We start from the raw sequence: 16,385 nt of genomic DNA, 5'->3' as shown, positions 1-16,385 counted from the left end.
ATAATTCTACACAAAATAATTCTCCATTACCTTCTTTTAAGACATGCAGAAGTATATAATTTTTTTATTATTATTATTATTATTCTCATCTATCCTATTTTCCCAGAAGGAATTATGTTTGAAAGCACTGCGTAAATTCATGAGTTAAACCCTATTTCAGAAAAGCACTCTTGTTCAGTAAATCTTTTACACATATTCTTACTTTAAGCATCTTATAAAATCTCACTGAAGTCAATAGGACTTTGGCATGCACTTAAATAGTCCTTGCCACCCTACACGCTTATGATCCACTTCTATTCAAGAAAGCAATCAAGCACAAGTTTCTGAATCAGGATCTAAAGGTATTCTGTGAAAACCATTTCTATTCCAAGCTCTAATAAATTAGGTTTTTTTGTGATTTTGCTTTTTTTTTTTCATTAAGAATGTATAATGTGAATGTGCTTTGCTTCATTTTAAGCTGCAAAGGCCCATTTTACATACTGCTTGTTAAATCAGATTCTAATGATTCTTTCCCTCATGCAAATCTTTCCTCTCATTCATGGATTGTATTTAAATTCTGCTCAGCTTGCATTCATGATGCCTTGTCAGTGATTTGCATTGCTCTGATGCGTTTGCCCTGGTTGCACCCCTCACTCACTTTGGCTTGAGAACATAGAAGCCATAAATAACTCTTTAGCTGCTAAAAACAACACACACAATTCTTGTACACTAATGAGCTAGAGGATGGCAGCAATGAAGCTCCTTGTGGGTCTCTGTGGTTTCCTGGTCTGACTATTCCTAATGCCCTGCTCCGTACCCTGGAAAACTGGGATTTTCCAAATTGTTATAGGCAAAATATCGCTTCCTTAGAGTTTTGCAAAAAAAGTAACTTCAACTTAAAAATCACAATGGTAAATGTGTCTTCTGCCCAGCGGGTCTGGGGAAACCTGCTGAGTGACTGGTCTCCCCTCTCTGCACGCGGGGAGGCTGGAGCTCCAGATGGCAGCAATGTACAGAACATGGGCCGCCCCAAAGCTGCAGGTTCTGTAGCTGGATGGGAAACATTTTCCCTTCCCTCCCCAAAAGTCAGATTTAATTTTATTCCCACCCTACACTTGGAACGAAAGCCAAAGCCAGTCATTTGTTTCATAAGCCAGATTGCTAAATTTTCTGATTTACATTGAAAGAGGCCATTTAGATTTCAACCACTGAGAAATGATGAGGGTATAACGTCTAACATACATTTTGAATCAAGTCAGTTCATAGCATGAAGATTATTCTTTCTAACTTCAGAAGATGTGAAAATGGGGTATTCTAGTTGTGGGTTCATTTTCTGGAAAAAAGATCAAGTAGAAAAAGTAATCGAGACTAATTCTTTGTGAAAAATGTTAGGTATAATTTAGCAACGACAAATGTTTGGGGGAAAGCACATCTAGCTAACGCATTTAAAACACAGGTGAAAGCATCTAACAAGTCGCACATAAGGCAAAAATGAATGGAAAAGAACCTTTTTTTTCCTGCAACTTATTATAAAATCAGGTAGTATCCAAGAGAGAGAGCCCAGCTTTCTCCTTTATGTTATGTTGGGTATGTACAGTGATTTGCCCACGTCTTTCGGACTAAATTTGTAATTTCCTGGAAAGCTGTGTTTTGAAAAAGGCCGTCAGCATTCTCTCTTTTTCTCCGCCGGTTGCAGTGCCAGCCCTCTCTGCAGCAGTACGTTTCGCGGGAGCCCGACGGGCAGCGGGCAGGTCCCCCCGCGGGGTGCGCTGCCCTCCCAGCCCGCACGCCCACGGGGAAGGTGCCATCGCCCACGCCGCGGCCTCCGCCGGGCCCCGCGGGGAGCGGGGAAGCTGAGGAAAAGGGGGGAAACGTTAGCTGCGGAGCCCTGCGAGGGCAGGGACCGGTGGAAGGGCTGAAATTCCCGGTCTCTCCCAGGTGAGGGCACTGCCGGCCGGCGAGCGCAGCGGCCTGCCCCCCTCCCGCCGCCACACCGCTTCCCACCGCAGATCCCACGGTTGCCCGGGTTTCTTGCCCGGTCCTACTCCAAAACGGTTGTTAGCCCGCCGTTCCATACCTGCCTGCTTTAGAGAATGGGAAGAATGAGTCATTTTTCTCTGGTCTTTTAAAAGCCGGTTTAACTTTAGCCCTTCAGCATACATAGCCCAGATTTGGCTCGGTCAGCCTGACGGGATGGCCCCACGCTAGTCTGTTTCTTTTCACCTAAACTCCGATTTCTTTGTGTCTTCCAGATGAAGAGGATCACATCTCTCCCCCAAGCTGTAAAGGCAGCAGTGGGATCGGTGTTTGAGAGAGCCAGCTTCGCTGGAAAACGGTGATAGATTTGGTGCTGTGCCTGGGAAACTGCGTACGCTTGGGATGTAGGGGACTACGGCCTTTGGGGGGGAGTTGCTGGGGGGAAAATGGTGAGGAGGGCATAGGTGTGAGGATGTGCTTGTAAAATGGAGCATTACTGAAATAAGAGAAGAGTCAGGAAATCCAGGTTCTTCCCCTAGACTTGAACTTAAGTTTCGTTAGCCTGGGTATTATTACTGCAATTTTTGTCTCCCAAGAAGAAATTTTACTATTAATTCACTAGTGAATATAAAGTGTTTTGAGATCATAGATAAGAGACTTGTAGGAGTGAAAAAGTATTATCTCAGCCTTCAAAATGCTTGGTTCAGCATTTGACCTTAGGTACTAGTTTCTGAAGTGATTTGACTATCCTTAGTCACCTGAGATTGTGGCTCCACATTTTAATACCAGACACTAGTTATTTCCATACCACCATAGCATTTATGATGTGTGATCCTTTCTGCTGAACTAGTGAAATTCATATACCTGATTACAGTAATGATGAGCATTTAGAAAAGCTTACATAAATAGCACTGTCTGAACATTTCTAATTGAGTTCTCTTAAAGGCTGCCTAGAACTCATCACGACCACATGCAGGGAGTCTGCTCTGTTCAACATTTCTTCCTTGGACGATCATCCGTAAATCACTTTCTTTACTCTTCTTAGGCTCATCCAGTTGCTTTCAGGGAGACCTTTGTTGCCCAGCCTTTTTAATTCTAGGAAGAGGTGTGCTATCTTTTCCATACCATCCAGTTTTGGTAGGCAAGGCAAAAAGAGAGGGAACATGGCCAGGATGGGCAAGGGAGAGAGACTGTTCCTCACTTGCTTCCCTGTTGGGCCAGAAGCTGGGTGGAAGAAATGTGTGCCTAGAGAAACACAGGCCATGTGGCTCTGGAAACGGGGTGCAGGAGCAGGGCATGCTACAGGCAGGTTGTAACACGCACTTTGGAAACTACTTGTGATTCTACAAGCTGGTTTGACTGGCCCACATTGAGCTTTCTTGCAGCATGATCTTGACTGTAGGTGAGGTTTCACTCCAGGAATATATTTTGTAATTTTTCAATGTTCATTATCACCAGTTCGCTTTTTGCCCATATTAGGTGCCCTGTCTATACCATATAAAATTCCACATCTTTATTGGTTAAGAAGGTTAACTTACTGGGCAGGCTAGGTTTGGCTTTTGCCCTGCATGTAATGCTTGTGAAAGAAGTATGTTGAGCCCAGACACTGGGATCAAACAGAGGTCTTACTTGTATTGAAGTTTTTATATAGACCTGGGATTCTCCCAGGGACTCTGGTATTTATTTCTCAGCTACTGATTCCTTTTTAAATTTGGGCATTCCACTTTGGGTCCCAGTACTGGTTTCCTCTTGTGAAAAACTTGGGTTTTTGTCCTACAAGCCACCTTCAGGTGCCTAGCAAGGTGTCTGCCTGAGTGAATCTGGAAAGAATTTGGGCTCTGAAGCCAGGGTGAAGCATCCTGTGGGTAGTGTGCACACAGAGATACCTCCATCTCCAGCTTTCCTACCCCACCTGGGAGACCTTTTAGTACTAGTCAAGCACATTTCAAGAACTCTTTAATGCGTGAGCACCCCAATACTTTGATTTTAAAATGTTGCATAAGAAAGAAGGAAAAACGACTCCTTGTGTGCCAGTCTTAGCCTTCCCAGCCTTCCCAGAAAGCCTGGCCGCATTCATATTATTTCAATATATAAGAATTTCCCAATTCCTCCCTGTCTGAAGTCCCTTCCCTTCCATGACTGATTATCAAAGCTCCACGGAAGCTTCCCCTGCACAGGGAAAACTTTGGAGCAGGTTGCAGGACACTTCCAGGCAGCTCGCAGGGACTCAGCAGCAGGGCCCAGGGGAAGAGTGTGGTGTCCCTCCCGAGGCCCTACAGCACACCTGCACTGCCCTGACCCTTTCACAAAGGCCCACTGGCAGCTGGGCCACCTCCTTCAGGGGCTGCAGGATTATTTGGTCATTACAGCAGGAGGAGAATAATCCAGAGGATTTCCTTTTGAAGCAGAAACATGTAAAGCAGGGAGGGGCCCTGGAAAGAAAAGGAACACTCTGAAGGTATGTTGCTTTACTAGAGAAGAAAAAATAATCCTGAACCGTGTTTCTCTGCTGGTTTAGTCACTCTCCTGAACAGAGAGCAGTTAGACCTTTCCGTGAGCTGCAGGATGCTCTTAGTTGCCATTTATCCAGCTCTCCAAATGTTGCTATACAAGTTGTGCTATGGAGCCACATCCGTGATAATAAAGCTTTCCCTTAGCTCCCCAGAGCCAGTGCGGCTGCTAGGGTGCGTGGGTGCTGCCCCTGCCCACGGGTGAGCCTATGCCAGCAGGGATGCTGAGGGCACTTCTGCTCCACAGGCAAGGACTTGGGCCACAGGTCTGCTGGGACTGTATTTAGTCATTCTCCAGCAAATTTAGGGAGAAGGCAGTTTATCATCAGACCTTGAAAGTTAACATGAAACTCCTACCACCTCACGGATATTTTTTGGATCTTCATAGCAAATTTATCTTTAAAGTCTGATAAAAGGTATCATAATAATGTGAATTTCAGCGTAGCTGTGGATTTTTATTTCTAGTATACCTAAATGCCTTGCTGTTGGTTTTTCTGATTTTTGTTTTTCCCCTTAGACACAAATTTCATGTTCATCCACAAAAATCTGCACTTGCAAATTAATTTCTCTAGCACCATTTCCCCAGGTCTGTGTTACTTGAGACTTGAATTTTGTCTCATTTTTATTTCTTTAACCTTTGCATTATTACTCAGTCACTTCCAAAGCAGGCATCTTGTTAACCTAACTAGCTCTGAACTGCTTTGCTGACTAAGTCCACCTGCAGCACCTCTTAGCTCATTCCAGGGTAGGTTAAGCCATAGGGCTACTTCCTATCTTTCACTAGAAATGCTTTTACCTCAGCACTAGCAACCTGTACCAGCAGTCTGCGAGCGACCTATCTGAACAAATTCTCACAGAATAGTTGTGGCTGTACCTCCCCTTGGTCTTCCTTGCTAGAATGTGCTGGAGGGGAAGGAACACAGATTTTTTTCTGAAGAAGTGATTGTGCTTCCATATGTGGGGCTTCCCCAGCACAAAGACCTCTACCTTAGCCTCACTGACAGCAGGGAAAATTGCCACGTTGATTTGTATGTTTCAACAACGGTTTAAAAAATGTTTCCAGCAATACACGGGAAATACTGGGGCCTTCTCGATTTACAGGTATGTCAATATTCTGATCTTGGTCAATTGGTGTATAAATAGGCACCATGCATAAATCCCAGTGGAACAGCCTTTACATTTGAGAAGTTAAAATTATTTTTCCCTCCAAGGAGTTACAGATTGGCATTTTAAATTCCTCCTTTTCATGATCCCAGTAACTTTAGGGAAGTAGAGGACTCTATTAAGTTATGGGATCTTTGAAAGGGACACCAATAATCAAGTCAGTGCTCAATGGAACAAGGTTTTTCCCACAAATCATGACTGATATCTGGGTCATTAGTAGGGTAGCTGCCCATCTCTTATAATGATTGACAGGTTAATAAGGGACCTGGGGCTATCTTTCCACTGCTAGCACACAACCTAACCAATTGCTTTTAAATGATTGCTAATTTGACAGAATATAAGCAGAAGGCATAAAAATATCTGGAATAATGTCTAATGCAGCTTTTACTCCTGGTATTCTGAGTGATCCCATTTTAGAAAACAGATTAGAATGTAGTTAATAGATTTTAATTTTTTTTAGACACTCAGTTTTTAAGGAAAATCTTGTAGTTGTTCTTTGGTTCAATTAGGAGCAAAAGAGAAGGGAGTTTTGTAATGCAATTGTCCCGTAAAGGAAAATGTTTTAAATTGGGGAGATTATGTGAGCAGACCACCTGTAGGGCATTCATAGCTCTTTTCTATAATGCTCCAAGCCGTGCCTTGCTGCCTGCAGTCTGGCTAACAATGCAGGGAAAAGCTGTTTAAAAGGCTGTTCTCCCTTTTCCCTCTGGTGTTCACTAACTGTTACAAGTCTTCCTCTTTTTAAAAAAAAAAAAAAAAAAAAAAGTCCCAAGTCCCTTTAATTGAAGAACTTTAAGGCTCCATGGTGGCCAATTGGTCTGCAACAAGAGGAACCAGGCAGCAGGGAAAGAAACTTCAGACTATACATCACGTTTGGTGAAGAGAAAAGATCAAAGTTTTCCCAAACTCAAAAGAAACCAAGTTCCCTACAGATTAACCCTATTCATTTAGCTCCTCTTAAAGGAATGATGTTCTGAGCCACTGGGCAGACAGGTAAAAAGTTCAACAATTGCCAAAGCATTCTTCTGTTAATTCAACAGCCTTCTGCTCAAATAAATTAGCTTAGTCCTGACAGAAGAACAATACCTTTTCTGCTGAAAAAGGACCATATTTGATATACAAAAGTTAAGATGTTAGTTTAATCTGTTAAGAAGAGATTGATCTAACAATCTCAACTCGCTGTTCCACCGTAGTACGTGATCTATGAATTTAAAACGTTAACCTTTTACACTTCAGCATGCATCCCCGGAAAGGCAGGTGCTTACAGAAGTGCAGACAACCGATATGAGAGGCGTGTGTGCACATTCCTAAAATAACACCCGTTTTAAAAGGATACTTAACATGCCATGTGAGATGACTCTTTTGTAAAGGCTCAGTTTAAAGACACTGTCGTCTTTCAAAAAGCAGAGGAGAACTATGGTAAGGCACCTCCCCATTTTGGCAAACACTTTTTCAGAACAACTTGTTGAATGACTTGTTTTCCTTGTGTCTGCATATCACACCGCTTTAACAGAGGCAGCCATCTATTACACAGTTAGCGACTGGAGCATGAGTGCAGTTCATAGTTTACAGAACCACCTAAAGACACAGCAGCTGGAAAAACCAGGGCAGGAGTAGGGGGAAAGCTTGAAAAAGTCATTTATCAAAAGTCATTTTATTGACAAAATAGAATACTCATATTTGTTCTTACAGGGGTAGCCTCTAAACTTTTTTACAAAAAAAATTTACAGACTGTATAGCTTTGGATATATACATATTTTACACATCTGTACAAGGTAACAAATAATTATATAAATACATCCTTTAATGTAGGAAACCCGTATTTAGCTGGGGTGTATAATTAAGACATGTTTTGATTCAGTCTGTATTGTAAGGCATTTGCCTGGTCATCAAGATCCCAAAAACCTGCAGTCCCAGCACACTCCCACCTCAGGACGGGAAGACCCTCCCTCCCACGAGCGGGAGAGCTGCTATTAGTCCAGAGTGAATCAGAAGCCGCTGCGCCTTGCCCTCTGCAAGACACGGGTGAGCCTCTACCCTCCTCTGCCAGCAAAATAATAAGCTGGCTCCTTGAAGTACATGCTCCCTGCATATGAATGGAGGGGAAGGAGGAGGGGGCTGGAGCCTGGGGCCTCTGCCAGCTGCATTGTTCTATACAAGCTGTGGCTAATAAGGACCATTAGGGGTTCATTAATGGCACCAAACAGTGAGGGGGCATTTTAGGCAGGCCGGTGTCCCTCCTTCCCTAACCTTTGGCCTCTTTCCCCCTCCTCACACTTGAGAGAGGGGCATCTGCTTGGGGTAGGAGACGGAGCTGGCGGTGCCTGATCTCCACGTCAGGCCGGTGCTGACATCGCTGTAGAGGGAGCCACCGCCTCCGGCGCCAAGTCCTCCCGCCGCGGCGATTGCCGCCTGCCCGCCTGCTCCCGCCCCCGTGCCCCCAGCCACGGCGGCACCTTTGCTGGCCCAGCAGCAGCGGGTGCAGAGGGCCCTCCAGGACTCGAGGGTCTTGCCGGACCAGACCCAGACACCGGAGGTGATGCCCACCACCAGGCACATGAAGTACTTGAGCATGAAGACGGCGTAGTCGGGGCGGCGGGCCTGATCGGGCTGCTGGTCGCGCAGGCAGGGGCAGTTGTGCGTGGCCTCCCAGCGGGGCCGGTTGTGCTGCTCGTAGAAGAGGCAGGCGACCACGCTGGCGGCCGGCACGGTGTAGAGCACGGTGAAGAGCCCCAGGCGTATCATCAGCTTCTCCAGCTTGTGGGTCTTGGTGGGGCCGCCCTGCTGCTTGATGACGCTGCGGATGCGGAAGAGCGAGACGAAGCCGGCGAGCAGGAACATGGAGCCGATGGCCAAGTAGATGAGCAGCGGCGCCAGCACGAAGCCCCGCAGGTTCTCCAGGCTCTGGTTGCCCACGTAGCAGATGCCGGCCACGGGGTCCCCGTCCACGGAGCTGAGGGCCAGCACGGCGATGGACTTGACGCTGGGCAGCAGCCAGGCGGCCAGGTGGAAGTACTGCGCGTAGCCGGCGATGGCCTCGTTGCCCCACTTCATGCCGGCGGCCAGGAACCAGGTGAGGGAGAGGATGACCCACCAGATGGAGCTGGCCATGCCGAAGAAGTAGACGAGCAGGAAGACCACGGTGCACAGCGCCGGGCCGGTGCTCTCGTACCGCACGTGCTCGGCCCCCGCCAGCTCGGGCTGCAGCTCGGCCGCGCCGCCCGCCGCGCCGCGCCCCCCCGCCGCCGCCGCCGCCCCCGCCGCCGCCCCGCCGCCGGCCCCCGCCGCCCCGGCCCCCGCGCCGCCCGCCCCCGCCCCGCCGCTGCACGCCACCTTCTCGTGGCCGGCCACCAGGCGCACCAGGTAGCCGAGGGAGACGAAGAGGTAGCAGGCGGCCAGGAAGATGATGGGGCGCTCGGGGTACTTGAAGCGCTCCATGTCGATGAGGAAGGTGGAGACGGTGGCGAAGGTGGAGAGGAAGCAGAGCACGGACCAGAGCCCGATCCAGAAGGCGGTGAAGGCGCGCTCGTCGGGGCTGAAGTAGGGGTTGTGGCAGGGCAGGGCGCAGTTGGCGATCTGCCCCGTCTTGACGCGGTTGTAGAGCGGGTGCCGCTCGCTGGACACCGACACCATGGGCGCCCGGCACTGGCAGCCCGGCTCGCAGGGCGGCGGCGGCCGCGGCTTGCGCGGGGCCTCGGCCGGCGGGGCGGCGGCGGCGGGGGGGGGCGCCTTGGCGGGGCCGCCGCCGCCGCCGCCGGGCCTGGCGCCGCGGAGCGGGGGCTTGGCGGGCGGCGGGGCGGCCGTGGTGAGGTCCGTGCGGTTGTAGTCCATGCAGAGCGTGTCCGGGCTGCCCTGCTCGGGGAGGCGGTCGCAGCGCATCCTGTCGGGCCAGGCGAAGCCGTACTGGCGCATGAGCGGGGCGCAGCCGGCCTTGGCCCGCTCGCAGACGCTGCGGCAGGGCGGCAGCGGCTTCTTGTAGTCCTCCAGGCAGATGGGGGTGTACATGCTGCAGAGGAAGAAGCGCAGGTCGCTGGAGCACTGGATCTCCACCAGCGGCCAGAACTGGTGCACCTCCAGCCCGGCCTCGTCCTGCGTGTCGTGGTTGAACTGGTTGGGCATGTAGGTGTAGTTGTAGCCGATGCCTTTGCAGAGGGGCACGGTGATCTCCTGGCACGACAGCTCCTTGGCCGAGGAGGACGACGACGAGGACGACGACGACGAGGAGGACGAGGAGGAGGACGCGGCGGCGGCGGCCGAGGCGGCGGCGCAGCCGGCGCGCTGCAGCAGGGACAGGGCGGCGAGCAGCGAGGCGATTTCCAACAGGTAACTCCACTCCATGCTCGGCGGCGGGCGGCGGCCCCGGCTCCTCTCCCGTCCCGCTCAGCGGCCGCGGGGAGCGCGGCGCCGCAGCAGCCCCCCCGCCCCGGCTACCCCTCTGCGGGGCGGAGGGCGGCCCCCTCCGTGCACGGCCGCAGGTGAGAGGGCTGGCAGCCCCCGCGGGGCTCCGTCGCCCGGGAGGAGCGAGGTGGGGCGGGGGGGGGGGGGGGGGGGAGCGGCAGGGGGAGCCGCCGGCCGGCCGGCCGGCCCCCGCGCGGCGCCGGAGGAGGCGGGGGTCCGCTCAAGGAAGGGCCCTCAGCCGCCGTCGCATCGCTCCTCGCGGGGCTGGCTGCGCCGGGCGGGGGGGTCGCCGCTTCTCTCGCCGCTGCTCCAGCGCCGGCCGGGCGCGGAGCGGCGGCGGCAGAGAAGTTTCGCCGTCAGCCCCCGCGCGGCGCGGTCAAGATGGCTGAGGCGTCCCGGGGACCGGGCGCTGCGCCCCGCGGCGCCGGGCTCCCACCGCCCCGAGCGAGCGGGCGGTGGCGGGGCCGGTGCTGGGGCGGCCGGAGCGGCTCCTCCTCCCGCCGCCCGGCTCTGCGGGCGACCGCCAGCCGGCCGGCCGGTCCTCGCTCTTCGCCGCCGAGCGCGGCGAACCGGCCGCCGGCGCCCCCGGCCGCGATCGCGCCACCTGAGCCGCGGGGCGAGCGCGGCAGCGCCTCCGCGCAACTTCTCGCTCTCCGGCCCCGGCAGCGCCACTCCGGCCGCCGCGCTCTCATGAATATTTATAGCGAGCGCCGCCGGGCCCCGCCTCCGTCGCCTCGGCCGCCTATCAGTCGTGGCCGGGCGGGGGGCGGGGGGGCCGGCCCCGGCCCTCCTTAAGGTGGAGCCGGCGCCCCGACCGCGGTGCGGCGGGCGCTGCTCGGTGCCCCGCAGCCGGCGGCGGGGGGACGTGGCGGTGGGGCTTTTTTTATTCTTTTCTTCCCCCTCTCCTGCGGTGTAGGGGCTGCTGCTGTCCGTACGGAGAGGTGCGGCTCTGCGCCCGGGCGCGCTCCCCGCCGGGTGCGTGGTGTGCCGCAGGGTGCTGCTTTCCCCTCGCGAGGGGTCCCGGCCAAGCCGGGAGGAGCGCCAGCCGTTCGGTACCCGCCCGGGCTCTCCTCGGAAGCGGTGTTCCGTCGCGCCTTCGGGGTGCGCGGGAGTCCTCAGCCTGCGCCGGCCGGCGCACTGCGAGCGCCGCTCGCCCCGGGGTGCGAAGGCCGCGCTCGGACCGGCTGTCGCGCGTCCTAGCGAAGGAGGTTGGGAGCGCGGCCAAGCCGGGGAGCCGGCGGCACCCGGCGGTGCTGGCCACCCGGCCTGGCCTCCTCGGGCTTCCCGCGTCTCCGCAGTCGCCCGCCGCACAGCCGTCGGTAGCCGCGCCTACAGCGCGCAGCCCGGCGTTGGTGGTTTCCTACGAGGGGTCGGGGCTAGGGCTAAGCAGCGGGCACGAAGCCTAACACCAGCGCGACCGGCAGTCCCCACGCGCGGACAGATGGTTGCCGGCCAAGACGGGTCCCTCCGCGGGTTCAGACGGGCGGGCGTCCGCACCGAGCCGTGCGCCCACGCCGGGCGGCGGCCGGGCGGCTGACGTTCCCCCGTGGGACCGCGGGGAGCGGCCCCGCGCCCCGGCGGGCACAAGGCTTCCCCGCGGGGGGCCGGGCCGGCCGCCGCAGGGGTGCGCGGCCGGTCGGCTGGAGCTTGGTGGCCCTCCAGCCGGGGCGGCACCGAGGTGCAGCCCGGCGGCCTGCGGTGGGCGCCCCTGGCGAGTGACCTGCGGCCCAGCCGGAGCCCCGGGAGCCGGTTCCGGCGGGGCCGCGGCCCCCCCACGCTCCCCCGAGCTTTCGCGTCAGCCCGGCGCCGGAGGCGGTGACTCGCCGAGGGCTGCGTGACCCGCCGGGGCCGGCTTCTGAGGGAGCAACGCCGGTCCCCTGCGGCTCCCGCCGGCCGCCCGCCCGCGGGGATCCGCCGCTGCCGGCGGTGGGGCCGCGCCGCGGGCGGCCGTGAGGGCCGGAGGGGGCTAAGGCGCCACGCGAGCGCCTCGCTCCCCGCGCAAGGCCGCGGGGGCCGCACGGCGGGCGGGGGCCGCTGCCCGCCGCCCTCCTCTCCCGGGGGGGCGGCTCGGAGGGGACTCGCCGCTTTTCCCCTTCTCCGGGGAAGGCGGGGTGGTGGTGGTGGTGGGGGGGAAGCTTCGGCGGCCCCTCGGTAGCCGGACCACCTTAAGGGGAGCGGCGGCGGAGCGCGGGTTCCGTGCGCGGCGGGGCCGTCCCGGGGGGTTGTCGTCCTCCCAGGACGGGGCGTTTGTTTGTTAATTGACGCGCTGTTGCGCTTCGCGCTTGTGTGGAGCTCACGCTGGGGCCGTAATGACTGTAATCTCGGGAACACGCCGCTCGGGGAGCCGGCGGGGTTTGTCTCCTGGCGGCGTGCGATTTTGCGAGTCGCCGGGTTTCAAACCGGCAGAAGCGGAGCCGGGGCTGGGGGGGGGGAAACGAGCCCGCCCCGGGGGGCGGTGCGGGAGCGGCGGGGCGGGCGCCGGGAGGAAATCAAACGCGTGAGGCAAAACAACAAAAGCGGTCCCAAGTTTGTTGGCTGTGCTAACAGGATCCTCTCCGCTCCCGCCTGTGTATTTAAATGAACGCACAGATTACCCCGTTAGGAGGAAATGGGCAATAATGGGGCAATAAACACGTTTACTGTGTAATCATTGCGGTAATTTGCAAACTCTCCCCCCCCCCCCCCGACCCCAGCGCCCACCTGAGGGAAGGTTTTGCGTTCAGCCGTGACAGAGAAGTGCTGGGAGGACTCGGCCGTGCTCCTCCGTGCTTCACATCCCGGGCTGGGAAATCGGTCCCACTACTACACATGTGGTATTCCTTCTGGTCAAAACCCGAACTTCTGCGAAAGTAGCTGAAGGTTATTTTAGCGCTAATTTAGTTAATACCCTACTGCAAAGTGCGAGGAGATTGAACAATGCCCAGTGAAGAAAACGGAATGAAAAATCTGTCATCTGGCTGAGATCTCCGTGACTGACAGAGGTTTAAAAAGTCTCTTTCCAGTCTTGGATGTGATGTTCCGTTTTAAGAAGTGACTGTTATGCTGGTGACTGCTTGAAGAGTACCTTATTTAAAAATCTCTACAGAATGTAAAAACGAGTGAGTCTAGTCAGGAGACCTGGGTGAGTCTGTAAATTACCGCTCTGTCAGGATTCCTATTGCCTATTACAAAGTACCTTTTTACGCTGAACTTAAGCTCTACACTACAGAGACAGCAGATGTGAGGTGATGGCTTCCAAAAGCAACACAGATGCTGTAAAATTTCCATTGCAGCATTTCAGCAAGGAAACTCAGGAGACATGCTGAATGCTACAGTTTAGAATTACACTATAACTCTCCTAGAAATAAGAGAATACAAAGTTTCTCAACAGTACACTTGGCTTCATTTTTACTGTCGTTCATATGCTCTCGTTTCTTTACAGCCTTTGCAGCACAAAGATACTGTGTGTCTCAAAGCGGTTCAGGAATGACAAAGTTGGTAATATGGGAACTTTATGGCAATTTAGTAATGACTGCTTATCCAAATTCTCTCGTAAGACCATGATAATTTTTGAAATTGTCTTTCAGGTATATAAAACAGCACAGCTGTGGGGAGGCTGCTTTACTTCATGTGACTGAAAAGAAGCAGCCTGGATAGCTCAAGGCTGTGGAATCACAGCCCATTGTGTGTTCCTCCTATACTGAGACTTCCCTGAACTTAGTAGAAGTACTGAGATGAAGGAATCAAGGGTCAAGTCTTTAAAATGGTTTGTGTGTTTATTCCAGAATATACAGCAGCTGCTTTTTCTGAAAAGCTGAGCTTTGCAATAGCAATACAGATTACTTTAGAGCACTTTTTGCAGGGATTTCAAAACAGATGTCTAGTCATCAAGTCATGCAGAAGTATAAAGCCGGCAAGAATGTTACAGATACTACAACCGTTTGCAAACCTATAGATTTGACAAAAAGTAGATAATACTTCTACAAGTCTTTGTTGCCACAGATATTCATGCCTCTTCTATTCAAACATTTAGGTTTGTCACTGGCCCCTCTAACGTAAGCTTAATTTTTGTCTGCATCTAAGGCTTTGCATTTGGAATTATATGGATCACACCAAAGCAGGTAATGGTAACTACAGGGCATTTTAGTTCGCGATTAGTAAATTGGCGCTTGATTTTTTTACTGGATTTTTTTTTACTGGAAAGACAAATACCATATAAAATCTAAATTTTAAAATGGTATTTTGTTTGTTTAAAAATACAGATGTTTGTTTTATAAGATTGAAAATTTTGCTTTTTAATTCCCACCTAATGTTTTCCAGTAAATTTTAGTGGGGCATTGTCTGCATTGGATAGGTCAATGAATGGTGCTTTTATAAAAATGTTTGAGAAGAAGAACTCAGTCCCTGGAAATTGTTCAAATAATCTTATTAGAATGAAGCCTTGACTGAAGGCAGTAATTTCATGGATTAAACCCAGAAGGGGCCGTCTAGGCTGATCTCCTTCCTATTGCAGGCTATGGAGCTTTTATCCAGAGACTGTCTAGGCAAGTACTGGCTAGCTAAAAGACAGGGGATTTTGCATGGCCAATACATTGAACAACACCATGAAACTAGAAACCGTGGAACTTCTTGATGACGGGGTAAGTGGGAGCAGGAAGAAAGAGTATTTTTACAGGCAAGGTAGTAGACAGCATAAGGTGAAGTTGTGGCATCTTACTATGTTCAGCTTTTCCCTAAAAAGTACCAATTAAAAGTAAGAGAAAGAGTTTTTTCCAATCCATCCTTTTCTCTTGCATGCTACATGTAGTCCAGAACAGAGCAACATGATGGGCAGTCCATGTATGGGAAGGAATGTGTTGATCTGTACTTCTGCAAGTCTGCAAAGCAGAAATTATGAGGAAAAACCCAGCACTGTGAAACCTGCAAAGAAACAGGGATGGGAGAATACAGCGTGTGTATATATCTTATATTTTGATAGACATTTCTCCTTTCACAAAAATATTAAATGGCATTGACACAGCTTCTGAGGCAGCCTGTATTTTATTGTGATCCATGAGAACTTTTCGTAGATAAGAAGTGTTCTGCATACATCTTTTCAGGGATGTCAGATCTGATCGTGGATGGGCACAGTAGTGTGATGCTCCTGTTGGTCAGTGAGATGTGAGAGAGCCTTTCGGCAAAAAGAAAATAGGCTGAATACCATCTGCTGCAATAGCTACTTCTGGAGTGCAGTGAGCAGGTGGCAGAGAAGGAGGAGAAACTGCTGGAAGAGTACTTTGCTGTCCCTTTACCATAAAGGAAGATGACAAAGTGATTGATCAGTGCTGTGTTCTGAGGATTGCTCCGACAGGGAAGCTGCAGGCTGTAGCCCTCAATGTGGCTGGAGGATTTTCTGCTCAACATAGGAGCAGACCATGATTAGACTTTCTTCCTGAGGCTGCTTTGGATGTGTAGGCTTCGCTAGAGAAGCAGCACGAGCAGCAGAATGAGCATAAGAAGTTGGGGGAACAGCAGTTTAGCGTGAGGGCGACATAAGATCAATGTGTATCAGAGGGCTTACCTTTATTCTCCCACACTAGGCGGATGATGATTGGGCTGCAACGTGTTGGCACACTCGGTGCAATCGTATATTGCTTCATTTCTCATTAGTGAAATGATGCAGGAAGAAGGAATGCAAGAAAATACAAATTATAAGGATTATGAAAGAAAATAAGTATTCTTGAGGGCAATCTTTTTCATTTTCCTTAATATTATTTTTTAATTTTTGCCCATTATTTAACAAGCTTTATAATCTACCTCTGCTACAGATTGTAATACCTTATGGTGGGATGTTTCACACATGATAAATCACGTGACTTTTGAAGACAAATTGTTCTGAGTTAAACAGTCCATTGGTTCATTGTCACTGTATTTGGAGAATAAATAACACCAATATCACGCAGTTAAATTGCTAGCCATATTAAGTATGTATGGGCATAATGAGTAGTGTTGTCTTCCTCTGATTGCCCAGGTAACCGTTAATTTACTTTCTGGAAACTGCTAGAACATTAGTATGTAAATGCAGTCTTGAATCTCGGGAAGGTTATCTGGGGATAATATGAGAGTATACACATGCACCACTCTCTCCTAAAAGTCAAAGCTTGTCCTGACTTCTAGCATGCCAGTGACTTCTGCAGTCATGTTTGTGATTCTCTGTCCCTGCTCCATCAAAAGGTTGCTAATGCTTACATATGCGCAAATGACACACGCACCATCATTACTCCCAGCATGGGTTAAGTCCATTTGGTCGGTTGTCAGTTTTGGAAACCCCAGGTTTAACAACTTGGGTATAAACCCCTGCAAAGCTTCTGGTAAATATCCACTGCTACTGCATTGCCA

The 16,385-nt window shown here is 51.9% G+C and overlaps 1 protein-coding gene across 1 annotated transcript; it reads right to left on the bottom strand.

The window, feature by feature from the left end:
* Nucleotides 1–7,265: 7,265 nt before the first annotated feature.
* Nucleotides 7,266–10,113, bottom strand: FZD8 (frizzled class receptor 8). Its single transcript, XM_075045817.1, has one exon. The coding sequence runs from the start codon at nt 9,966–9,968 to the stop codon at nt 7,902–7,904; it is 2,067 nt and encodes a 688-aa protein (XP_074901918.1). The 5' UTR covers nt 9,969–10,113; the 3' UTR covers nt 7,266–7,901.
* Between the last annotated feature and the right edge of the window lie 6,272 nt (nt 10,114–16,385).

The sequence above is a fragment of the Buteo buteo genome, chromosome 2 (genome assembly GCF_964188355.1).
Source record: "Buteo buteo chromosome 2, bButBut1.hap1.1, whole genome shotgun sequence".
NCBI classification, from domain to species: Eukaryota; Metazoa; Chordata; class Aves; order Accipitriformes; family Accipitridae; genus Buteo; species Buteo buteo.
Note: the sequence above shows the minus strand (reverse complement) of the source record. Positions and strands in the feature narration are given on the sequence as shown.